This window comes from Anas acuta, chromosome 5 (genome assembly GCF_963932015.1).
Source record: "Anas acuta chromosome 5, bAnaAcu1.1, whole genome shotgun sequence".
NCBI classification, from domain to species: Eukaryota; Metazoa; Chordata; class Aves; order Anseriformes; family Anatidae; genus Anas; species Anas acuta.
In genome coordinates, this window is record NC_088983.1 from 38,025,184 (window position 1) to 38,052,249 (window position 27,066).

At 37.0% G+C, this 27,066-nt stretch overlaps 1 protein-coding gene across 20 annotated transcripts in view; it reads right to left on the reverse strand.

Annotated features, from left to right (window-relative positions):
• GPHN (gephyrin) overlaps window positions 1–27,066 on the reverse strand; it is a 291,218-nt gene that overhangs the window by 14,131 nt on the left and 250,021 nt on the right. For 12 of the 20 annotated variants that reach the window (XM_068684230.1, XM_068684237.1, XM_068684240.1 and 9 more), the window contains 7 exons: window positions 26,027–26,119; window positions 23,128–23,183; window positions 17,460–17,579; window positions 12,823–12,881; window positions 12,447–12,600; window positions 11,525–11,646; window positions 4,207–4,278 (listed from right to left, as the gene is read on the reverse strand). In XM_068684230.1, the coding sequence (XP_068540331.1) occupies window positions 4,207–4,278; window positions 11,525–11,646; window positions 12,447–12,600; window positions 12,823–12,881; window positions 17,460–17,579; window positions 23,128–23,183; window positions 26,027–26,119 (676 nt within the window). The remainder of the gene's footprint in view (window positions 1–4,206; window positions 4,279–11,524; window positions 11,647–12,446; window positions 12,601–12,822; window positions 12,882–17,459; window positions 17,580–23,127; window positions 23,184–26,026; window positions 26,120–27,066) is intronic. The other 8 variants (XM_068684245.1, XM_068684244.1, XM_068684234.1 and 5 more) reach the window with 1 other exon arrangement.

The following is a 27,066-nucleotide window of genomic DNA, read 5'->3' on the forward strand; positions in this document are numbered from 1 at the left end:
AACAGAAGTGCTAGCATTGGCTCTACACTAATCACATTGAAAATCAAAGTAGATCAGCTGCTCCTCTAAACTATAACAGTTGATGGCAAACTTTGGAAGTCTATGTGCCATCATCTGCAGGTACCTAGAGTTTAGCATCTTATGGTCGCTTCCATGTGGAACACTGGCTTGTGCTGGTTTTACATCTTCTGAGGCCTATTTTCTGTTAAACAGATCTCCCAGAAGATTTAACAAAACTACAAAGATCTGCTAGAAATTCTCCTTGTGTGAAAAGATCCTGATAGTTTCTACTTCTACCCTAGAAAAAAAGAAAGAGGAACAACAACAAAAAATGTAATAAATGAAAACTTTAATAAAAAAGCCAAGAGTACTTACTGTACTCAGACAGAGATCTCATCAAGTGCAATGACATTTCCGTTTGAGGAAAGGCAGGATATGGATTTGATCCTTTTTGATTAACTCATTTTTCTTCTTGTGCTCATTCAGTTGAGGTGACAGATTTCAAAATGAAGAGATGGATGCAGCTGGGCATAAAGACAAAGTCTGTCACCCACTTCTCACCTCATGGCTGAGACGAGTATTTTGCATATCAGTAATTTGCAGGATGCGGAATAGTGAATAGATGCCCCATAAGGTTTAGCTAACTAAAGCCAACTTCTGTAGAGTATATTTTGAATGTAGTAGGAACTCTGTGTTTTGACTAGTATGGTTTTCTAAAGTAGAAACTGATTCAACTTTGATGATGTATGTAAGAACATATGGGCACTCTTCTTAAACTGTATTTGTTTCAAAATTCTCTACTGTATTCCATCATGTTCTCATAATGTTTCTTCCTTCTACCTTCTGTGGTATTCCCCTGGATCACTTTGAACAGATGCAACATGTTTTTCCTAAGAATAGAGGCCAGCTTGTAAGGAAAGCTGGAATAATTACCGTAGCATTTGGCTTGTTTAACGTGAGTATGCAAGCTTTGTTTATCTGATATCAACATAAAAAGAACCCGTCTTTTTTACTTTTTGCTGTTCCTTTAATTGATGCTGCTGCAAATAAGAACACTATTTCCCAGAGTAATCTTTTTCATGTTTACATCTATGAACTCAAAAAAACTTTGCTTAGAGGTGTTCAGCTCTCATTCAAGTTACCACGAGATCTGTCTAATGTCTTAAACTTTGCATCTGGGTGACAACGTACTTTACGCCACCGTTTTTATGGGCTGTTTCAGAAGACTCCCACTCATATATATAACAGAATGACAAAAGACCAGAGATATTAAAAATGGAGATAGCAGTGGGAATGCAATAGGAAAAGCTCCCATGTTGTAGCAGCCAGGTGCTTTATGCACTGTGGAGCACACTCCTACATGATGGCATTACATCATTGATGGTTGGCTCTGTATCCCCTTCTTGTCTGCTGCTTGTGTACATTCATTCATCTGCAATCATTTGCTTCTGAATTACTGTGATACTTTTCATCAAGACTGAAAGTACAGGAACAAACTTTTGATAGTAGGTGCTGGTCTTCAGGTGCTGTGCCATTGTATACCACTGAGCACTTTGTTGTTGTTGCTGGTAGAACGCTGTCTTGGAGTAAACTTAAGTGTTAAAGGATTCCTTTTTTTTAGGTCAACTGGTTCTGGACGATTATTTCCCCAGTGTCTGGAGACAAAAGTGTGATGCTTAGATGCTTGTAACAGTACTAATATCCACTCTAAATCCAGACTAGCATGCATCCGCTTAAGGATGAGTCTGAGAGGATGAGAAAGGAGGAGTCTGAGAACTGCTGATTTCCATTAATTAATAATTTTTCCCTGGCTATTTTATTGGTTGAGGACAATGAACCTTAGAGATTCAATTCCAATACCTACCAGAAATCCATTATATTTTCCGGAAAGCTGGATGGGATTTCAGTACTAAATATAACAGCTTCTATTTTATCTGCCTTCTTAGTCTATACGGATTCACTGAAAAGTTTTTTACTTTTAGAGTGGAAAATATTCCACAATTGTAATTGTAGATGGGTTGAACTAATATGACTGAAGATTACACCACACAGTACAATAATCAATGCCAAAGACATTGCTCATCAGTAAAGATGACAGTGCATTTGTGAGTCTGAAGAGTAAATATGGTTCTACTGGTTAGTTCTCTCTCTGAGAAGTTACGGAATATGAGAAATGGCTTATACAGACATCACGGAAAGTAGAACATTGCGACTGATCTAACTAGTGCTAGGTGGTTATAGAAAGCAAATCTGGCACATGGTGTCATGACATAGTTTTCGTGGAATTTCTTACCTTATTAACATTTTGCTTTAGCTTCAATTTTAAGTAAGAATTCAAGAGCTAAATTCTGTAAATTAGTGTAATTGCTCTTGAACTACAGTAGACATGTCTCTGTGATAGGCAGAAATGCAGTCCCTAAATGCAGTGCCTCAAAATTAAGGCTTTCTCTGAAAAACACAAACTTTCACAGAAACATGACTTAGTCAACTGAAAAAAAGTCTGTCTCCAGAAGAAAACTGACCTGGCAGCCACAGGTCAGAGAAAATAGGAAACCGCCTTCAACATTTTTTTCTTGTTACTGGCTATATCTTAATAGTTTTTTTGTTTGCTTGTTTTCTTTTAAGAAAGCGTTGTAAAATAAAAAATACTAAAACATAATACAAATTCTACATGAAGAGTAAATTACAGCTTATGAGAACTAAGTGAAAAGAAGGAACAGAATAGAAACTTATCTTTTTTCAGGAGAGCCAGTCACTTTTTTTAACAGCTGATAATCAATGGAAGAAACTAGAACTTCATTTCTATCTGTAATACTTGGCTATATCCTTTCAAGCACAAAGATGTTTTTTCATGTAAGAAAATGCTCACATTGTTGTCTCCAGCTCCAAAAGCAAAAGCATTTTTTCATTTCTCCTGCTACAGGTAGCAGGGCTTTACTGTACCAGCTCTTTTTGTTGGTGTTTGTCCTAGCACAGCTTAGAAATACCTAAAGGCTCTTTTAAGATGTGCCCTCTAGATTTAAGTTGTTAGTTAGTAATGATATATGATTAGTCTTGTATGAGGAATTTGATCAGCTCCTGCTAGATTCCAGTTTCCAAGCAACTTCTGATAAAGGCAGACAATCTTCATCATGTTCTTCACATTTAATTAAAATGTTTTAAAGACTGCAGGTGCTTGTAAGCTAATTGCAGTTAAGATTTTTGGGATGTGTAGAATATAGCATAAGATTCTAGTGGGCTGTTCTTTAGTCAATTTAATGAGGAAGATCTAGATTTATGACAATCTGGCTTCAGCAGGAATAACCAATTGCTAAACAAGAACGAGTCTTTTGAAGGCTACGGGTATGACAGATTGATTCAGTAATGAGCATAGAAGCTTGTTTTTCTAGTATGCAAAGCAAACGTTAAGATGTAATTCAATCTTGCAACCTTCTGTTATAAAAATAGGCTTATTAACCTCACTGAGAATCCTTACATGCCTGACGTTTTCAGGTACTAGCTTTCAATAGGTTTTTAATTACTTTTCTGTTCATTTTTAATTCCCACAAGAATCAAACTATACAAACTATTTTTTCTTTTTGTTAATGGAGAAATTTACAAATAGTTTATTTCCCTTTTGTTATCACTCCTGCCCCTTTGACCTGCCTGTGATAGGAGATAAGTACATATCCATACATATATACATATATAAGGAGATAGTATATAATTGTATGTCTATTTTTTGGGGAAAAAAAAGCATAGTGGCCTGTTTAGAGATTTCACAAACATTCCAGTTAGCCTGCTTTAGAGATGATCAGCATGGTAATGGAAAAATAAGTATGCATAAAAATAAGTTATGAAGAGTCATAACAGTGGCTTCCCTAGAGGTATACTCCACTACTACCTACAAGCAGGTGTATTCCTATTTTGCTCTATTTTGAAAAGGGAAAAAATTTGAAGGATAAAGGGGTTCCCTGCTACTGATGAGTAATATAAACTCTCTTGCTGTTAACAGAACTTTAATTCTATCAGCATTGTGGAGCCATATATGCCTATAGTGCACTGTGCATAACCATTTGACGGACAGAATAAAATACCATTTGCTTCTCTGTGGCAACCATCGGTAGAATCGGTGCTCAAAGCTCTGCATTGACAGACACCTAGACGAGCCTGTCTGTGAGCATGCATGTGCCTCAATGTCCCAAGTGTTTTAAAAACGGTGCTCACCAATCTGGTAGGCCTGTCTCCGCAGTGTTCTGGAAGCTCTGTGTCCCTTCTTCTTTAAAAACATCTGGCTTCCTGAGGGTAAAGGAAGCAGAAGGGGTATAATAAAGAGCCAGGGAAGGAGAGAGGCTCCTGGGGTGAAAGGAATATTCTCTGCCTGGCTGTGTCCCCCTTGGTGGCTCCGAATATCCAAAACAGTCATGGGAAACGTTTCATCCCTGAGAGGCCAGGCAACGGAGAGAAAGGGGTGTAAGGGAACACCACAGTTATGCTGTAGGTTGGACAGGCTTCTCACAAGGGTGAAGAGCTAAGTTTCAGGAGAAGTTGGCTCAACTGGGCAAAAAATGTCACAAATTGAAATAGTTACTGCTATTAGGACCATATTTAAAATAATTAATGTTTTGCTATGAATTTCTATTTTATGAAGAGAGCATTTCCTTATACATATACTTCTTCCAAGCCAGTTTGACTGAGAATAAATCATTTTTAGATAGTGTCCTTTGTAACAGAAATATGAAGTAACGTGAAATCTGTTTTATTCTGTCTATAACAAATACCTTTTATATTCTTTAGGTAGTAAAAGACTTTACTTTGTTTTTTCCTCTGATTGTCTTAAAATATAAGACAAGTAAATGTAAAATGTAAAAAAATCTTCATTTGACATGAAGATTTATGAATGTTTCTTTCAAAAAAATGAAAATAAGATGTTCAAGATGAAATGGACCCAATGATGAAAGTCACTGTTCAGCTCTTGAGCCCTTTTTTCTTTTCAGCTGAGCATCAACAATAGCAACTTCCCCCAGTTCTCAAACCAGGCTCAGTCGATCCTGCACACAGCAGCTACAGTCTGTCATTTCAAAGAACATTTCTGGGCAAACACAGATCCTTTCTGAGTTAGGAATGTGAGAAGACTGGGCTAATATGATTGTACAATGTTATACTGTTATAGATACACACCAACATTACTAACATGAAATCTAAAATCCTTTTTTATCAAATTGTAAATCCACACCTGGTTTCTCCTCAGAGGTCATCACAGAAAGGGTCAGTCAGATCCAATGCTTGCTAATGCCGTTTGGCAGTCATGGAAAAATATTAAAACTATTCAGGTCATAAGTTTAGATGTCAGTCTGTTTCTGACAGATTTCCTAAGATTGCCATTTTCTGAAATAGTCTCATTTCCTCATTTGTTCTTCAGAGAACAAAGTCAGTCTCTGATTCTTGATATAGGGTCACTGTGTCTCAGGAAGTGACATACAAAAGACTTTCATATTTCATAAGCAATCTCAGCTTCTGCTTTAATCATCATTATGGTCAGCAGTTTCAAACATTGAGAATTTTTTCTGGAAAGCTGCTAAACTCTATGTAATACTCAGGCTCTCACAATGATCTTCTATAAGAAGGCCAACAATCTATAGATGTGCCCAAATGACATTATGAATTAAAATAGTTTTTTATTTTTCTCCAACAAATACATTTACAGATTCCCTCCATTTGTAAATGTAGGAGAATTTTCATAGCATTTTGACCTCCTTATTTATTTGCTGTTCAGTGTCATACTTCTGGGTGGTGACTCTAGAAATGCCAATTCAGAAAGAAGTCCATGACTTTTGAGGACAGATATGAGAATGACACACAGTTGTGCATTAGCCTCACACCAGAAATTTTACCCCATTATGTGTCACACTATGTAGCTTCCTACCAGTTCAGAGGACCCCCTAGGACTTACACTGCCTGTTTTCTGAAGTTCTTTTTTCACCTCTGGTTTGGCTGAGATGTTTCTTTGTGCTTCCAGATTCTTCTGTGTGCATTGGAAGAGATGACTTGTCACATACTGCAATGTATCTGAGTTTGCCCTAAGGATTACTGAGATTTGTGACAGACATTAAACATTTATGCTTGAAAAAGAGAGTAACCTTTTGGAAGGGCATGATGAAGACCTCCCTATATGAACTACCTTCGAACTACTACCCAGTGTCCCTGGATTCATTAGGCTATGACCACCCTTTGTAACACCATCATTGTTTGAGCAGATCTAGAACTGGAGCCAATTCAGCAAAATCTAATATTGTAATACTTGACTTCCTGCCTTTCCTGTAACAGAGCTTTTTGTGCAGTTATTTGTTAGATGATATTAGTAATTATATTTCATTAGTAATTATAATTCTGCAACATGTATTTGATTGTAGCAAAGCTGGGCATTAAACTGGTGCAGGGAAGAAGCTAGGATTCTGTCTGAATTCTGCCTATAGCTCATATTCTAACTCCTATTATGATTGATATATGTCAAACTGATACTGCATGCAGAATTTTCTGCCTCCACTCCAGATGTTCCATCTGGATTATAATACTGGTAATTACATGCAACCCACACAACTACAAAAGATTTAAACCTTTTTTGGATGGCAAATATTAAATTCAAGCAGGCTAAATCCTTGAATGAGTCAGGTCTTTGTATCCCTTCGAATATATGGAGACATTTTCAAAACCTCTGTTCTAGGGATATCATACAGTAATGTCACAACAGCAAGGGTGATTTTTAATGGGTTTACCTGTCACTTAGGAGCTTTATGTTAAAACAGAGGCATATAAATGAGAAAGAAATCACTCGAACGTGGAAGAGCTCTCATATGCTTATTGATCACACAACATACAAGAAAGTTAAAATGCTGCTGATTTTGTAACTATTCTGATCAATTTTCAAAGCAACTGAGCAGATAATGTGAATTTCCCAAATTTCTCTCCTGAAGGAAGAAGAAATTCTTTCTGTCTCTATTGTGCAATCAGAGGCTCATAAATGAAAATGCAGCTGGAAGCAGCTAATGTTATTAATGTGTCTCTGAGAAAAAATGATAAGCAAATTAGAAAACAGGGAAAAGAATGCAGAGAAGAGAAAAATGCACTCAAACAAAGGTAGAAGCAGATGAGGAAACTGAATTAATTACATACGTGATCAAAATTTTTCATCAACTTTAATAAAAGAGTCTCCTATAAAAGGAAAACTCAAAATGGAAGATGACTTTCTAAACAGAAGGCTCACTCTATAGCAGATTTTGCTAAGGCTAAACGTTACAGCTTTAAATAACCATTGGGTACAAAGAACATCACAAATGAAATCAACAGACACAAAAATATCCTGATAATTAGGTTAATTGAGTTCTGTAGCTCAGAACAGAGATGTAACTTTTGTTTTGATCAATGGCTTCCAAATAAATGTCTAATTTCACAGACTATAAGCAAAGGAAATGAAATGAGAAGCCTTATTTACTTGGTCTTGCTACATGAAAAAACTGACAAAAGTATATTGGAGTGCCAATTTTAACTGGTCAGCTGTCTTTGTAATTTTTTAGCAAGTGATTCTGTGATTCAGACAAAGATGACATGAAGGACAACATCAGAAGGGTTCTTCCCTTCCTGGCTTTGCATGTATTTCTGTCGTATTGGAGTAGTTCTGGAGGAATATTCTTCATTTCTACCTCATAGATGTGTGCTTTTCAGGCTGCTTGGTTTTTATATGCTAAGGACACAGAGAAAATCTTGTCTTTTACCTAGCCATAGCTTCAGCTCTATAACATTTTCCAGGTCTGTTCTTTTCTCCTATTGCTTGCTTCTAGGATTTTTAACTACAGTTTCTCTCTCTATGTTTTGTATCTGCTTTTTAAAATTTTGAATATCAAGACCGATACACAGTTTCTGAGAATGGAAACAACAATGATCTCAGAAATTATTAAAATGGTCCAAAATAACTAAAATACTAGCTTCTATTGAGAATACAAATATAGAAGTAAAACTTGAGTGGCCATTTAAAACAACATAAAATTCATATGCAAAGACATTTCTAAAGTGCACCTAACTACTATGTAGCCACCCACAGAGCTTCCATGCTCCTCCATCCTTTCACCTTCTCTGCTGGAATGTGTCTAGCACAGTCCCGGGCTTTGAAGCATCTGTCACTGTGTTCACACCTCAGCTGGACATGCTATTTTCTTACATAAATACCTCTGAGTGACTCATGTGCTGACATGAGTTACAGGAACCTCTAACCTTGTCTTCGCAAATATTACCCTAAAACAATTTTCACTCTTGAATATTAGCTCCTTATGTGTGACTGAAAGAATTTCCAAGCTCGTTAGAAAACTTGACCTGTTATAACAATAGTAATATTCAACTGCACTCCCTATTAACTGTTCTCTCAAACTCCAGTCAAATGACAGGAAGTGCCACTCCCAGTAAAATGTATAAGCAAAAAGAAGTATAAGCAAAAAGGAAAAAAGAAAAAAATGTAAGCTCAAAATGTGAAATACAGGAAAGGGAGAATTATGTCACAGTGAGGTCTTTGAAGAAACAATTATAAATTTTTAATTTTCCCTTTTTAAAAGTATTGTTTGCTAGTATTTCACTACAACTGTTCTATACATATTGCAGGGTTTTAGTCTTCCTCTTTTTCACTGTGAATATATATACATATGTACATAGGTAAACAATAAACTGCACATATATATGACACACACAAACAATCTATGGTTTAACTCCAGTAAACCATTTAACAGACACTAAATGCTCATTCATCTTTTCTACAAGCATGCTAACCAAAACATCAAAATTGTACCTTTCATAAGATCACTGGTAAAAATCTTGTATTTTTTCAAGTGCCATGGTACTCCATCAAAGCAGTCATGTTAGTCAGAAAGATATATACTGAAATATCCACAGGGACAACATTATCCCAGTAACTTTACTACATAATGAGATAATACTGATTATCAAACTAATTTACACAACCAGATTTTTCCTTTGACTGAAACAGAACTTCAGATGCATTTTGTTGTAAATATTTGAATTAAGTATGTAAGTGTGAAAAAAAAAGAAAGACTGAAGATGCTGGTATCAGGTGGTAAAGATTTTTGTCTAAGTCAACAGTATCAAATTACTCTTTCAAAACTACTGTGAAGTACAAAATCACTCCAGAATTGGAGGCTCACTATTTCTGTTTTATAAACTAAAGTAACTACCTCTGCAGAAATGACTCCCCAAGCATGAAAGTGAAAGCTTGAAAAGAATCTCTTATTACCTTTGCCAAGGTAATACTATCTTGAGACAGAGAACGTTTTAATAGAAGGAATTCAAAAGTTATCAACCTCAAAACTGAAAGCAAAGCTGCAGACACTTGTTTACCTTTGACTGATATATGTTTGCTGTCTGCTTTTCAGCTCACATTCAACAAGTAAAAAAGGGTTGCAAAACATACTTATGCCAGAAAAGTAAAAAATTTACTTGGATCTTAAATGTCACTAAAATTATTTGTATTTATTACTGAGAGCTTTCAAGGTTAATCATCTTCACAGACGCTCTATGCCCATGGATCTGTATGGTTTCAGGAACTAGGAGGTTATAGAAAAACTTCCTGAAGGCAATGGAGTAAAAGGCTATAATTTTGCATGATGACCCTAAACTTCCATTTGATGGCGTTAACTTCACAGAAAATTTGAGACTATACGTATTTGGTTAGGGCAAGGCTATAAAGACTATAAAGAACAAGCAAACTTTACACTCTGTCAGATGGGCTACCACAAAGATGTTCAGGGAAAGTATCTTTTCCATTGAATTAACCCATTGTTAATGTAGCTTCTTCTTAGTGCTTTGATGACAGTAACCGTACTATTTGTTCATACAGGTGGAAAAAAATTCCAACTCCAATATTTTGTTGGGAAAAAAGCCTGCTGGCCCTATTTTTGTATAGCAGTGATTCACAGGAGTTGACTGTGACTAAGCTTTTTTTTGTGGCTGTCTCCTTTTTTCTCATATATGTGGATCTAGAACCTGATCTCTGATTATATTTGTTTTATTTGGGAACTCTGCTACCTGTGCTTTAAGGTCTTTAAAAGTTGTTATAATACACAAGATGCTCTAGAGATCCAGAACATTTGGGTACCATTCCTGGAAAGAATAATTGCATTAGTTTAGACTCTATGAAATCTCCACCTGAAATTGAAAGCATTCACAGGTAGGAGGTTTTTGGTATCTATTATTATTTGGAACAGCAATTGAGTTCCGCCAGTCAGAGAAGCAGGAGGGGTGCCTGGGTGCAGAGAGAGAGTATCCAGAGGATTTGCTTCCTCTAAGAACCGCTGTGGTTCCTGTGTATCACATTCCATGTACGAAGGCTTCAAATACAACTGCGCTTCCTGGAGCCAACACTCAGATTGGTTCAGATATCGTAAAACCACACACTGGTCAGCCCATTCATATATTTTCTCTCAAGCTATATTTCGTATTGGATCTTATACTAAGGAAGTCTGGTTCTGAATGAGCTGTTCCCTAGCAATAACCCTGTATGGGAATTCTGTTATCAGTCAAGATGAAATGCAAATACTGTGATTTGTTCTTTCCTTTTTTTTTTTTCTTTCTCATCTGGCCTTACTTCTAACCACATGTAAGGAATACCATGCTTCTCCAACAGGTGAAGGTGAACCTGAACAACTCCCAACTCTGTCAGTTGGTTTGATACCCAAAATGTGAAACAAGAAAGCCAGTTCAAAGCCTTTGGGGCTCAATACATTGAGGAAGTATGTTATGAGAAACTCAAGCCATAGATAACAGGCATTGCACAGTCTTGCAAAGGACAAAAGACTGAACACTTCAATCACTTATTCTAGAGATCTCAACAGGAGATGTGGCTTTAGTACCAGTGGGAAACAAGGCACAATCACTGTCAGATGAACAGAAAGACTGATCACAGGGTGTCACTCTATCGCAATCAAAATAGAGAAACCAGTAAAGGAAACAAAAATGGTTCTTTTAAATACTTTGACATATTCCTGGAAACGTTCAGTAATATTCACCAGTGGGGCCTTCACCAATTGACAGTAATTGAGAATCTGACAAAAATTTATACTCTAAATTAATTTTGGCCTGGAAAATTAACTTTGAGAGAAACTTTCCTTCTCCCTTCATTGGATCAGAAAAAAGTATAGTTCCTGTAGAACTGTCTCCACAGAGGTGGGGCTTTTACATGTATTAAATACAGTGCCTGTATTGCAGCAGTAAACTCAATTTGCAGCAGTAATAGATACTTCAACAAACAGAAGGCAAAACAAGATAAGCAGCATTCAATAAAAATTTTATCAAATTATTCCTCTTAATAGTAGAATAGAATTATTTAATTTTTGAATGAAAAGTTTAAAATATCTTCTCCAAGATGTGCACTGACACAACTCAGTGACACTTGCAATGAGTGACAGTTGTTGTATTTCTTTTCTCCACAGATGCCACTGAATTGCATGACTATGAAGTGACATCTCTATTAACACATGGTACTTACTTATCTCCCACAATTCCCAAGTTGATTGTTGGATAGCCATGTTCTTGGATTGTAGCTAGGAGAGTTGAACGGTTACTGTCTCGAATCTTTCCTGGCAAGAGGTCATCTTCAGGATTCAGTAGCTATAAAACAAGGAATACTATTAGTCAGTCTCCTTGGAATACTGTTTCTTTACACAAATGAGTGCTATCTTTTGGATTTGTGACACCTGAGATTTCTCTCGCCTGTCCTGCCACAGGGAGGGGAATGAGTGAGTGGCTGTGTGGGTGTTTAGTTGCTGACTCAGGTCAACCTACAACATATTTAGAATTGGTAAAATAAGTTAATCTTGAATTTGCTTTTTCTAATGTAGTTAAGTCAGGACAATTAGCATGCTGGTCTGGAGTTCTAGCAACAGGAGATGGCCTGGATTGCAACATGGGCTACTAATAAAACAATATTAAGATAGAATACTGCAGAAGGGCATTTGCCAGTACTATTCAGTTTTCAGACACAAGTTATCTGCCATTTGCACAACAGTTACAGAGGAGAACTGCTCAAAAGGAATTACTCTTCCAGTCATGACTGGCAACATATATTGCAATCCTGAGTACCCTACAGGTCCTCCCTTGCTGGCAGGAGAAAAGCAGATGACTCAAGGCTGGATGCATTACCAATTTTGGCAAATCCAGTGTGTGAGACTTGTGAGAGAGCAAGGATCTATGATCCTGTGGGGGAAGAAACACAACAGGCTGATTATGGGTTGATCACTCACATGAACACCTCATGTCAGCATGAGTTACTCTGAATGATGTCAGCATGAGTTACAATAGCTCAAATAGCCAGCCTACTTGGAAATAAGGTAGAAGTCACTTTCCAGAAGACAGAAGTAATGCGAAAGATAGAGGAATTCAGACCTTGAGTCTGAAGTTATTTTGCTTACCTCATTCCCTGTTGACATGACTGCAACCACTGGAAACTTGTTAACTTCTACTTCAGTTACTCCAACAGTTGCTAAGAGACCAATCTCGGACGGACCCATGTGAGTTCCTTTAGCCAGCACACATTCACCTCTTTTAATGTCATGTCCTATAGGCCTGAAAATTGTAGCACAGAAAAAAATGTAAGGAAAACAGAATGAGATTGAAAGTATCTTTCCTTGACTGATCTGTCTCCAGGTGAGGAGAGTTCAGGGATGCTCATTAGTCAGATTGTCAAAATGTCGGTACTACTTAAGGGTAAACAATGACTGCAAAAAATACCAGACCTTCTATTCCTTACAGATATTTTACTGTTTATGAAATGGGCTGTTTACAGACCTGATATCTTGTCCTGGTCGAGCTTGCACCAGGATTCGAACCTCTAGTTCTTCAGTGCCCTTTAAAAACAAAGAGATCATCTGAAGTCAGCTGGGCTATTCAGACAAGATTAATCACTTTTAATGTCTCAGATTTCTACACAGCACACCGTACTCATTGCACTGAGAACTCATGATTTAAGCATCGTAATTTCCCTGATTTGTGCAACAAGACTTTACCACAATGTGTGCTAAATAATTTTATAAGACTTCCGGGAAGGACCAGCACTGAATACATAGTTTTACTTTCCTTTTTTATGATCCCCGAGCTTATATATCTTTCTGGTGCGATGCCCTGTTTGTTTTTTGATCTTGTATACCAAGTGGCTTCTTTCTGTTCCTCTCAAGCCAAGCCTATTTCAAAGATGGCATTTCAAAAAGAGCATTAGTCAGGCAAAATGCCACTACATCCACAGAAAGGTAGGAAGAAGATACAAGCTTAACTATTTCAAGCTCTTCCAAGTAGATCCTTATAGAGGAAACGCCTATCTGAGAGCTTTGTACTCACCAGAAAAATGCTTATTCATCATGTTTATTTACTATGAACAAGAGAAAGTGGCCTGAAAAGTCTGATGCCTACTTTAATAATGTGTTTACTTCTTCAGGGTTGCAGTGATTTGGTGATTTGTTCAATGCCAATAGGTGGTATATGACCTACACTGTTAATATTTAATTTATGTACCTGCAAATGGTTTGATTATGAATATACTCAGCTTTGAGATAGTGCCAGCCTGTCAGAAGCACTAAATCTACAAGTACTTAAACTGGCAGAGATTTTATTTTTACATTATGATGCAGTATTTCATACTTAAAAGTACTACAAAGTTATAAATCAGACACTAATATTACAATAGAAACAAGGCGAGTCCTTACCATCGGCAATATTATTTTTGCAGGAAAGACAGTATTATGTAGGACATAGGGATTTGCTATCTCTTTTCTTAAAGGCAATAGGGACTGCATTTTCTGAGTTCAAACTAAGTGCCTCAGAGCTTTAAAAGAAAGGCCCCAGCAATAAGGGTAACACATGCTGTTACAAACTATGATTCTGTTTGCATTCTGTGAAAATGGATAAATTTAAACACCTGAAAAACAGGAAATTAAGAACCAAAACAACATCAACCCTGAAAAGGTCTAATGTCTTACTTTATCACAGTATTTTCAAGACATGCTGTCAACACAAATTCTGTTTGTTTAATACCTGCTCCTGCAGTATAAGATAAGGGACTGTTTTTGGCAGCTAATGTCCAAAATAGCTGTGCTAGAGCCCAAAATGTCCTTATCTCCTTTATCCCCATCTGAAGCTGTAAAAGACAATTTAGGCTTGTGATGAAAATCTGGAACATAAGTTAGTCTAATAGCTATTTTATTGTTTATGACACTCTGGGGATGGTTGGCCAGTTATGAAAATTTTAGTTTTCCATATCCTTAATAGCATTTAAAAATAGCTAGGCCATTTCTGGGGAATCAAGAGGAGTGCCAATGACACATCTGAGTAATAAAAAAGGTCCTACTAAGGGCTTCTGGATTAGGGAAAACAATTTAAAAAAGGCTTTTGAGGAATTTAATAGCCCCAGGTTTGGAAAGCTCTGTGGAAAGTGTGACTGTGGGCAACAGGGTGATGTGCAGAGACTGTTATTCATGGAACTGAGGGATATCCCAGAATGCTTTAGAAATACAAGGTAGTTCAGAGTTGCTAGAAGTAGGGCTTACACAAAGATATGACAGTTAAGAATAATTTCCATTTGCTGTGGATCAGGCAGTATTCTTCTTGTTGTATATTAATATATTTTGAACTATGTTTGAGTGTTTTACTCTGATGGTTGTTAGCAGCCAGCATCCATACTGATATACTGATGTTTGGTCTTACTGTACTCTTGTTTAATTGATCACTTTGGCCTCCTTTTTCCTACAAGGTAACATAAAAACTCAAAAAAAAAAAAAAGTGTAGAAGTGCTCTTGCATGGATAGGTTTCTCAATGGCCATGCATTTGGCTATCTGATGGGAAATTTTCTTCCTGATGAACAGATGTTATTCCTTTCAGGCCTGTGACTTCTACAGTCGTTTGGAGAATCCTTGCTATGATGTTTAAACTCCTTTTAAAAGTACTCTCTATCTTTTCAGAAGAACATATTTCAGATGAGAGATTTAATTTCAGTTAAATCCCAGCCCTGAAGGAGTTCTAAAAGAAAAACATTCTTGAAATATGTAACCAACTAGGCATAAAAAAGGAGATGAAAATAACATGTCAACTAAACTGTACTATTTCTGTACATGATTATCAGAGTTGTGTATTCAAGAAGAAGCAGAAACTGAAGTGTTCTACCTCACACTCATAGGCAGGAAAATGATACTGAAAGTGGCTGACCATTCGCTATGAAACTTAGAGTTTAAGCACATAGGCAAAGAATCTGTTCCCGCACGTAGAAGAGAACATGCACATGAACAGTGGAATCCAGGATGGCTGTCATCCAAGGAAGAAGCAGGAAATAACATGTTATCATGTATGCTACTCTGCAATGTGATACTCTTGTCATGATGAGGTGGGCAATGGCCACAGAAAACCTGTTCAGTAAGGGTAATGGAAGGATTAACAAGCAGTAAAGCCAACATTATATTTACAGGAAGATAAAATTTACAAATACACATCTGTAACCTCAAAGCAGGACTGACTCAAGGAATTCCATATCAGGAAGGAAGCCAGCCTAGACAGCTCGCTGACTTCATCAGATGTAAAAATCTATGCATTTACAGTAATAAGGAATGAGACAAAATCATGAGAATATGTTTCAGTTTTTGCTGTCTTAATCGGCTTTAAAAACTAGAATTCATGCACTTACACTCCAGCTATGATTGCAATGCTAGCATGTAGCTATGCTGACATGGAGCAGCTAGTCAGAACAGCAGCAGAGCAAAGGCTGATATGAGCAGAGAACCATGCACACACTTCTTTCCAAAACTGAGCTGGGAAGCTGTGACAAGAAGAGACATATCTTCTTGCAGTAAAAACTGTCAGATGAGGGCAAACATGACAATAGTGTCCTGAAATCAGCTGGCTAAGACAAGGTAATGATTCAGAAGGAATTCTCTGAACAGAAGGGAAGAGAGAATATTTAGGAAGTCTAAGACAGGTTGTTTGGGATACAGTTGTCTATGAACATATCCCAGCCTTCTTCAAAAACACATTTTGCTTTGTTAAGACAACTGTGTTTACCCAGTTAGTACTACAGTACTCCTATTTTTTTCTGTAGTATTCTGCAGCACGTGTAAGGTAGAGTGCTAATATAATTTATAGGTATGCTGGAAAATCTCTTCAGACTAAACAGAGTTTAGACTGTTCTAGATGAATATGCACCTTACCAATTTCCTGGTTTTCAGGGGTCTTACATTCAGTAATTTTCTCTTTTTAAAGCACAGAGCTCCATTGAACAAACTTAGAAAATTTGGTGAGGCGCTTACTCCCCTTGTTACATGATAAAAACCCTCATTCCAGACATATGCATTTATGGAAAGGTATGTGCAGAAGACATATTCTCCAAAATACACCAAATTCACCAAGTGCAGAGCCAGATTTAGGAAAAGAAAAAAACCACATTTGTTACCATTTAAATGTTATGACAACAGGTTGTTTAGAAATTCTATAGTTTTGAAAGTGCCCTGGCATTGCTGAATAGGTGTGCTGTACTTCCCAGGTACATCAGTTTGGAATGTCCTGTTCTACAACCACAACCATAAAGAAGTTTTTGAATATTACTTCTTCTTAGGGACAGTGGACAAGCTGGAACAAAGCCTGAAAATGGATGGATTGGGTTTAGAAGTGACTGAGTCAGCTGAACATCCATTACACACAAAAATTAAAAGTAATAGCAAAATTATGTTCTTTAGAAGGCTTTATTTTAGGAATCTTTTGCTGAAATGATACCGACTCTGATAATGAAGAACCATCTTCATAGCATAGTTCAAGATAATCCAAATCATTCTGTGGATTTCGCAGCCCTTAAAATAGTTCACTTGCCTGCAGAAAGTCATGCTCAACTTTAACTACATCAGTAATGCTGCACTGTAATATTTCAACCTGTTATTCTGGGATGTGTTAAGAAAAAAAAAAATCCCCTCCAACTCGGTGACTTTAGAAGAACTTCTAAAGTCCTTACCTTGCTGAATTTTGGGATCATCCTGAAGGATAAAGCAGATTGTTCTGCTGCTAAATGTGAACTCAGTAGAAAAGAAGCAAATAAAATGTCTGATTGCCACTACTCCATATTTAAAAATGTGAATATACTGGGCACTCAAATTGGACTGCCATCATGGATCTCTGGGAGGCATTTGCTTTTCACTCAATCATTCTCCCAAAAACTTTTGTGCTGGCGTACAATAACCACAATGAAAAATCAAGGTCAGGAACAGGCACATCTGCAGTACTGTTATTACAGTCTGGAAAAGCAGAATTGCTACTAGGATCCAATGTGAAACTCCTCAAACTTCTGTGATTAATGGAAGAGCTCTTGTACAGGACTATCTTTCATATTTACAGGATTGCTTCATAATCCACATGCTGCTGCATACAAAAGCAAAATGAGTTTTAACTTGTGACTCACATCATCTGATTCCCTGATGAGTTCTGTATCTTCCACCTGCACCACTGCATCAGCACCACATGGGATTGGAGCACCAGTTGTAACTCGCATTACCTGACCAGGCATCACAGTTTGAGTTGGCTGAAAAAGAAACAAAATGATTTACTTTTGAAAAGAGAAATCTCAAGCTACTTGAACATTATGGAAGTAATCTGAAGGAATAAAATTCTTTTATATGTCAAGAATCTTGATGTACTGCTAGTGATATTGACAGATATGAACTCCAACATATTTGAATATCATTAGGTAACTGCTTCCCATCTGACTTTTAGGTCACATATTAAGTGGCTTCACTTTTCTCCCTTGGATCCCTATCACAAGAACAACTTCCAGAAGGTGAAATATACAGGTATTTTGGTTGCTTGAGAAAAGTAACTGGCTAAGAAGTGTAACACTTAGATGAAGACCATTAGAAACACAAATGATCAAAAATCTACTAAGTCTTTGTTGATAAATCTATCTGTACAATATTCTGGTCCTCAAGGTTTACATTTCTTTTGTTTTGGTTGGATTTTTGTCATGTGTTGTATTACACATTGATACCATCCCTCACAGCATCCTTCTGGACAAACTGTCCAACTGTGAGGTGAACAGGCACACACCCCATGATGAACTGGCTGAACGGCAGAGCTCAAAGGGTTATAGCGAACAAGGCTACCTCAGCCTGGCGGGTCACCAGCAGTGTGTCCCAGACTGCTGCACCTGGGTCAGGGTAACGCTGGACACAAGCACACCCTGGGAGATGCAGATGGAGAGCAGTCCAGCAGAAAGGGGCCTAGGGGTGCTGGTAGCAGCAGGCTCAACGTGAGCCAGCAGTGTGCCCTGGCAGTCCGGGGGCAAATACTCTTGCAGCATAGTCAGCCGGTCAGAAGGGGCAATTCTCCCACTGAATTTATGCACCTGGAGTACTGGGTGCAGTTCTGGGCTCCACAATGTGGAAGGGATGTTAAGGTACTTGCATGTGTCCAGAAGAGGGCAAGAAAGCTGGTAAAAGGGCTGGAAGGCATGTCCCAAGAGGAGACCTGAGGACACTTGGTTTGTCTAGTCTGGAGAAAAGAAGGCTGAGAGGCGAGCTCATTGCTCGTGACAACTTCCTGGGGAGGCAGAAAGGGAGAGGGAGGTGTCGATCTTTTCTCCCTGCTACCCTGAGACAGAACATGGGAACGGCACAGAGCTGCGTCAGGGGAGGTTCTGGCTGGATATTAAGAAAAATGCCTTCAATGTGAGGGTGGTCACACACTGGAACAGGCTTTCTAGTGATGTGGTTGGTGGCCCGTGCCTGTCAGTGTTCAAGAGGCATTTGGACAATGCCCTCAGTAATATGATTTAACTTTTAGCTAACCCTGAAGTGGTCAGGCAGTTGAACACGTTGATCTTTGTACGTCCCTTCCAACTAAACCGTTCCACATTTCTAATATAACCACCTGCTTCAATTTTAAGCAGCTTTCCTCATAATGAGAGACAGCTCAACGCTGTTCATGCAGAATCTTTCTGAGGGTCAGTTTAGCAAAGTCTGAAATTTATAATGCTCCACAGTTATGTAAAGTCACAGTACATTAACAAGTTTCACCGGAAGAATACAAAGAACAGAAAAATACCAGAACAACAGGATAAAACAAATGGTGTGGTTTTAATAAAATTTCACACCAGGCAGCCTATTTTAATATGTATGTTCAAATTCCAGAGTAAAATTGTAATTTGACCACAACCACTTGAGAAATAAATAACTAAAAGGAAAATCTTTCTGATAAAATGCAACTAAAAGAAGCTGCTGTGATGACTGTGAATATTATTGCTGGAATATAAGTACTTTCTCCACACTGTGCCTTAGTAAGGCCAACTTATTTGGGCTTTACTGTTATTATTATACATAATACACAAAGATCTTCACAGCTGTGACCCGTCCAGGACTTCTCAGACTGACTGTGATTAGCACATATTTGATAGCAACCCAGTGCTTTCCAAGCGTCAATATCTGCTCATCACATGGAGTGATATACTCCATGACTTTTGACAGGAGGCTGTTAGACATCTGTAAACTCGAGACAGGTGGCCAATGTTTCAACTGTGCAAAGCTGTGTTTGCCTTGCCCATTATTCTACTCCATTTCAGCACAGCTGTAATGTCTGAAATATGAGTATTACATACGTACTTCAAAGGCTGCTGTATTTTGCTCATTGGGACAAAGGCACTAGGAAAGGGCTGGAAATGATTTGTTCCTGGTTTACCACAGTATTACAGTGACCTATGTATCCCAAGAAACAGCTGAGCCTGGAGTTAATTGCATCTTGACCTTTTTCTAAGGGTAAAGGAGATTTATCTATGTTCTTTGAGAAGAACATAAATAAATAAATAAATAAATAAATAAATAAAAGAAATAAAAATTCACAGTTGCCATATGCTATGGTTAATGTGCTTTTCTGGCAAGACTAAAGTCATCCTTAAATGGGTATCTTATACAGATGACATAAAACAAATACTTTTTTTTTTTTTCTTTTAAATGGTATTTTTCACCACAGACTATTCAATGAGCTATGGATGACTAGCTGAGGTGCACCATTTACACTGAGCATGCTTAAAGCTTAAGTGAAAATAATCTTGTCCGATGTGGTGTTTTGACTTTTATGAAAATGAATGTTGCAGAAAGCAAAGCTTATGCCATGGAATAAGGGAGCTCTTTTGCGTGTTGTTGTATATACAGTGTATAGATACATTACAAATAAGTAATATTGTTTTGATCTTACTAAAGCATTAAAGTCTTTTATTTTACCAGTGTATTTTAGCACAAAACATTCTCCCATTTAAAATACAGTTTTTCAGCCTCAAGAATCACAAAGAATACATATACAGGACTCTGCCAGAAATCAGTGCTTATGCTGATTAAATGCACCATAAATACCCATGCTTTTGGAATTTATTACTAGATGAGGCAGTTAATTTTTGAGATGTAATGATGTAAAGCATTTAAGCAAATTTATGATATAATAACATTTGTTTTTGTAATCAGATGTGTTGCTCTTATATTTTGCTTCCTTTTTGTCCTTTGAGAATTTGATCAGATTAACTTTATGAAGAAAAGACAAGCATCAGACTTCCGCATAAGTCTGCAGGGCTGTTTCCTTCTACGCTAGAGGCTATGAAGATAAAGTAGTGATTGCTTCTCAGAAAGTATATTAATGCACAACGATTTCACAGAAGCTCTTTTAAAGGCCTTTGAGATCTCATACTTACCTGCAATAGGGCAGTACATAATTTGCCCATCACCTTCATCACTGATAATCTATTTATGTTAATCACTGAATAAAACCCAGAAATAAGCTGTTGAGCATAGCCCCATCTCAGGCATTTTCTCTTACACATCGTTACACATCTCCTGCAGGATTTGTAATGACCCACGCTCCTTTCTGTAAAAAGGGCCAAGTTAACAGAAAGATGAGAACGTCTGTTTCCATTCTATATTACACTTAGTTGCAGCACCTCTTAAAACCATCTTTAGAAAGTCTTCCAGGAAATTCTAATACTCAGATATTCAAGTCTATAGGAAGAAAATCATTGCTCCCCATGGTCCAATTTTTCAGAGTCTGTGCTGATGGCTCTTGAGCAGTGCTCTCAAATGTGACCTAACCTCTCCAAAGCAGGGTAGTTTCTGAAAGTTTTCTTCAATGCAAAACAAAAAAATGTCTGTTAACATAAACATGATGATCTGGAAATGGAATTAAGAAAATAATATAGAATTTATAAATTGATACAAAAATGTCTAGCTTGGCTGTATGGCTGCTTTAGAGTTCTCAGTCCCATTTTCTTCCTCTCTAAGTAGCATTTACATAACCTTTTTCCCTACAGGAGGAACCAAATCTAAACCTATTTTGAACTCCCTGCTGTGAATCATTCAGTTAATTGGTCTGTAACATGAAAAGCAGTATGTTGCTGCTGAGAGTGACTGAAGGGTGAAATGAGACTGGGGAGACTTCTACAGCTATAAATCATTTCTTGGGAAGGAGACGAACATGAAGATGTGTTGGCCCAAGAGAAAACCTCTGACCAGTTATTCAGAGTCAACAGCCTCATCTTTCTTACTTGCTCTGGTGTTTCCAGAATTGTTTTCTCTCTGCGTGCCTCCCCCCTCCCAATTTTTGTTCTTTGCCAGAGAGATTTACCATTCCCATTAATCTGGTGGGACAGACTGTCCTTGCAAATACACATTTGTGAGCTCCTGTATTTAATAGGAGGGAAACAATTTTGCATTTGCCCTACCATCCTTTATAGAAACATACTGAACTGATTAGGGCATTAAAACCCCTTAGACCTGTGGGCAGTTCTTCCCATTAGACACAGCTTCACCAGAACTGTTTGTAAGCAACTGTGTTGTGATTCTTTTTAACTAGCAAAGTGAGAATATTGATGACAGGCAAATAATGATAGAATTGATAGCACAGCAGGTTGCTCAGCTGTTTTCTGACATTTTATAATGGTCATATAAAGGGTTGTAGAAAAAGCTTTCAGTCTTCTGGATTCTGGACTAATGTTTGAAAACATAGACAGGCTAAAAATCCAAGGCAGGTTAAAATATTGCTGGATTTATAAGTTTACATTTTTTGAGTGTTTAAAGTCATTTTACATATTTCATAAGTTTATACGCATATCATTGCTGAGGTGATGTCTATTGCACTGAATTGTAATTCATGAAGATGGATGAGAATTACAGGAAAAAATATTTTCACAGTTCTCCATATCTACTATGATTAGCAAAGTCAAATGTTGTGTTTATTATGTGTTTGAAGGCAGTTCAGATCCATTAAAAAAACAAAGAAACAATTTGAAACATGGAACTGCTAAAACCTGAAACAACTGTTTGAAATACATCTACATGTATTTTACTTCAGATTTCCATGTTTAGTATAGGAATATTATCAAATGCAGTCTTGAGTTTGACAGTGAATCAGTGTCTATTACGAATATTTATACAGCACAGCAGGTAATGAATGGGTGCTGCCTGCACTTGCTCTTAAACTCAATCCATTTATCTGCTAAAGTGCACAAACACTCTTTTTGATTTAACAAACAGAAAAAGAACAATACTGCAAACCAGGCTGCTGTGCTTCCTCATAAGGCAAACTAGGCTTCTGAGGCTTCCTCAAGATTGTTCTGACCATTACCTTTCTTTAAAGACTTACAAAATTCTTACACTTCCATTTGCAGGTGTCATTGTGAAATATGCAAGCAGTTTGTGGAAACAGCTATTGAGCTGATGTCCCTTTTAAAATCTATTAGTAGAAAAGGTTAAATCTTGCTTCTCTCTGTTTATGAATTGTAATACCACTAGAAACCTTATGTACTCTAACACTGTACTAGGGCAAAACATTACTGTATGCTGTCCTATAGGACATGTCAGCATAATGCTCTGAAGTATTTTGGGATATCCTCGTTAGTTCCTTATGTAACTGTACTACCTTGCTGTTTGAAATCATGTCTCAAGGCACACAGCAGGAGGCTTGCTGCAGCTGTGTCCTACTTCCTACTTCCTAATGTTGAGTTTGGGAGAACTAGAAAGCTTGTCCAAATACAAAGCAATGTCTTACAAGAGAAAAATGCATTTAAAAATAAAAATAAGAAAAGAAATTGTACTCACCTGCTCACCAGCCTGGGATTCCCCTATGATGAATCGATCCCCTGGGCCATCAGCAGCTGTTAAGATGGACAATACAAATGGTAAACGCTGAACCAAAACAAATGATGGCATTAGAAATTAAGAACAGGACAGGAGAACTAATGAATGATCTAAGATTCAGTTCTTCAGTGTCATTATGACAAAGTTTATAGAAGTTTTGCAAACATTTTAGATTTAATATGCTTTTAAGTTATGTTTATTATTTTGAAAATTACAAGTACCACAGAATTTTTAAAATAAAATTTCATAGTGATGTGGGATCAAGAAAAAGGGGATTAGGAGCAGTTACATTAGTAGCAAAGATTTAAGAGAGTTTATGATCTTACTTGTATGAAAATGTCCACTGTGAGGACATTTTTCTATGTCCTCACATAGAAATTTTATCTATGTGAAACTAACATGGATAATCACATATTTTGCCAGTGTATTATGTACCCTATTGATGGTTCTAGACTCTATTTCTGTTTTTGAAGGAAAGTGTGGACAAGTGCAGTGGTTATAGACTACATAGACTGGCATTTTCTGGAGGGCAATAGGGCTAAAATAATACAATTTGGAATGCTGATTAGAAATCTGGATTCTGTTCCCGTTTTGTAATTTTAGGAAGTAATATTGAACTGGTTACCTTATACCCTTTACTGAAGCCATTTTGCAAATTAAAAGTCAGAGATTGTTGATTTAACAAATTGAAAGTCTCCAGGATTTCCGATTTTGTCAAATCTGATTTTGTCAAATCTGTATTTTTACAGGGATGACAAAGGCTTTGTTACTAACAAGGTCTAAGCTTCTGCCTGCCTCAAAGGCCATACTGTAAGTTGCATTAGTGCTATTTTCCTTGAAGGCTTCAGCACAAGAATCGAAAGATTACAAAAAATCTTTATTTCCATTAAATATGAAAGAAGCTTCTATTCCTCATCGTTGTAGAAAAAAATCTATGAAATATGAATAAGCATAACCTAAGAATGCAGAACACAACTAAAAAGAATCCAGAGTTGTCAGTTTAAAACACAAGAATCTCCAACTTGTGATTTTTAAGCATTTGATGCTGACAATACTGCTTTCTTTGTGAAGTGGTTCAGAGAAGTGGTTCATTTTAAAAATGAACTTTCACTCTTTTGTTTGATTTTTATCAAATTTATTAGCTGTTTCTTTGCTAAATATACAGAATTATATAAAACAGTATGACATCAAAACTTAACTACACTCTTTCCTAAATGAAACTTTTTTTTTTTTTTTTTTGTAATGAAGATATTGCTCTGCCTATCTCAGATATGTCTACATTTTGCCTTTTTTTTCCAGGCAATCAAAAAGAATCTTCAATTACTTTTCTTTGAATAAAGTATATAATACTTTATTCTGGAGAATAAATAATACTGGACAAGGTTTTGGGCAGACAAATTTATCTGACCAAAAGCTAACTCTTTATTATCTCTGTCTACAAGCTTTGTTTCTCATATCCTGAGATAACAAATCTGCAATAATGATAACACTGTTACTCTGTTTGAATCTACAATCAAAATTAGGGTCTTGTATGTTAGTTTTTACATAAGTTGTTGAGGATAGAGTTCATGACCATTCTGATCATTCTACATGTTTACTGAGATAATACTTTTGCGTTCCCTTACCTTGTAGCAATCAAATTGCAAGACAGCATTCTCTTGTTCCCAAGGCCCTTGTCAGTCAGCATGCTACTCAGAGCTCCCCCTTGCATCTTTTCTCAGGATTATATTATCTGTGTTTCTCTGGCTACATCTGTACTCTCTTGCCACTATTACTGGTCATTTTGGACTGTCTGTCTCTCACACAAATAGATGACAGACAGCTGCAGTCAAACCTGTCTTGCAGACCTGGAATTTAATTTTTCTATCAAGTCCATAGGGAAGCTATCGGACTACATCCATTGCCTGGGCCTGCAGACAGTTTATTTCATGGACAGTTGCTTTCTATTGTTTCAGCTGCCAGTATCAAAAAAAAAAAAAAAAAACCAACACAAAAAACACACTTTAATGCCCCTAAACGGAACTTGTTGTGTCCAAATTTCAACATGGTGTTACAGTAATTCGACTCCTACCACAAGGACATCACTACTAGTATAATGTTCAATCATATAGATTTTAATTTTTCTTTAGCTATCTGAAGTAAGTATTAATAGTTATATTTTACAAAGGAAAAAAAGTGATGTACAGAGAAGCAACGTGCTCAAAATCATTCTGCACCTAGTGGCAAAGCAGAGGATGGATTCAGGTCTCCTGGGAAACAGCTCCTTGCTTGCTCCTTAAAACCACACTACTCATTTACGTACAGCAACTGCAATATTTTTCAAGCACTAATGAGTTTTTCTTTTGAGATGTCTCCATAAGAGAACATTTTGACATGTATTTTTGAAAATTCTCTAATGCAATCATGAAACAATTCACAAATAGAAGGCTGGATCTGTGACAGTTCAGCAAAGCAACAGCTACAAAAAGAAATTCCTGATTAAATAAACAACAGAAATAGAAGAATCTGTCATTCAGAAACAGATGTTCTGCTACTTTCCTGAATACTTTGTATTTCCAAGAAACACACTAGCAACATGGGTAAATATCAGTGAGAACACATGGATGTACATTTGTTCATGTACATATGTACCCACTTAAAAGATCTGAATTCACCTTTGTCGTTTTCCTTAAGTCAGTTGCATTGTATGCAGCAATGACTCCATAAATGAACTAAATCAAATCTCAAGCAAAACAGCCATTGCTGGATTCAAAATACAAGTGCTGCTGAATGATAAAACGAGGAAGTGAACTAACAACATGTTAAAAAGTGAAGTGGTTTTACAGACACTATACTGCATGCCTACAAAGTGAGTTTTTACCTCTGACAGCATAGCCATCTTTTACAGATGCTGGAAATGGTGGTAGATTATCTTTTGCATATACATCTTGAGCAAGGACTCGGCCCATTCCATCTATAAAGGAGAAAAGAGAAAAGACCATGCTCCATGTCATCAAAACCAGTGAAAGGGAAAACAAAGTGACAGCAGCGTGCTCTGATGGATGAAATGTATGTGTATGTGACATATCTCATGAACAGATCAAGTTCTTGATTTCTGTCAAAACCTTGACGTAAATGAAAAAAGACTGGAGTCAGAAACTACCAGTGAAAAATTTGTTCAGTAAGTCTGTTTTCCTGCTTATGGTGAAATTGTTAACAATAGATCTGAATGACAAGGATCCAAACACACAGGTAAAAGCTCTGATATGGGATCAGACAGAAAAAAAAATACTGTTTATCCTGAAATCTCTTAAGGTATTTTTAAAAGTTCTTTCAAAAAGTGAATCCTACGTGCAAAAGCCGAGAGGTAATGGAATAAGCCCAGAGGACACAACATAAACGGTAATCATGGACATGTTTCCATAAATTGATGAAGAAGTTTTGCAATAGATTAGCTTTGCCTAATTGCTGAGAACATTTCTGTTTAATGGAGGATGAGTGAACATAAGTGTCAGGATTATTTATGTAAATTTACGCTGTAATAGTTCTAAATATTTTAATAGCTGTTTCAAACACACTCTTTCCCTTCACTTAGCAACCATGACTGATGAGCTGTAATTTGGCTCTGCCTCCCTGTAGAGACCAACATGAATTACTCCCCCTTTGGTCTAGCGTGCACTACTTGTTTGCATTTTGCCAGCAAGAACTTTTTTTTTTGTATGATGTGGAACTGAGTGGAAAGTATGTATCTTACCCCCTCATATGGTGGGAGGCTGATAAAGGGGATTTGTTTTATTTGTGACAAGATGGGGTAGGAAGGGTCAGAACTACTGAGACTGGCTTCATTCTGGTATGTCTAAGTAGAAGATCACAAAATCACAGAATGGCTGAGGTTGGAAGGAACTTCTGGAGATCATTTAG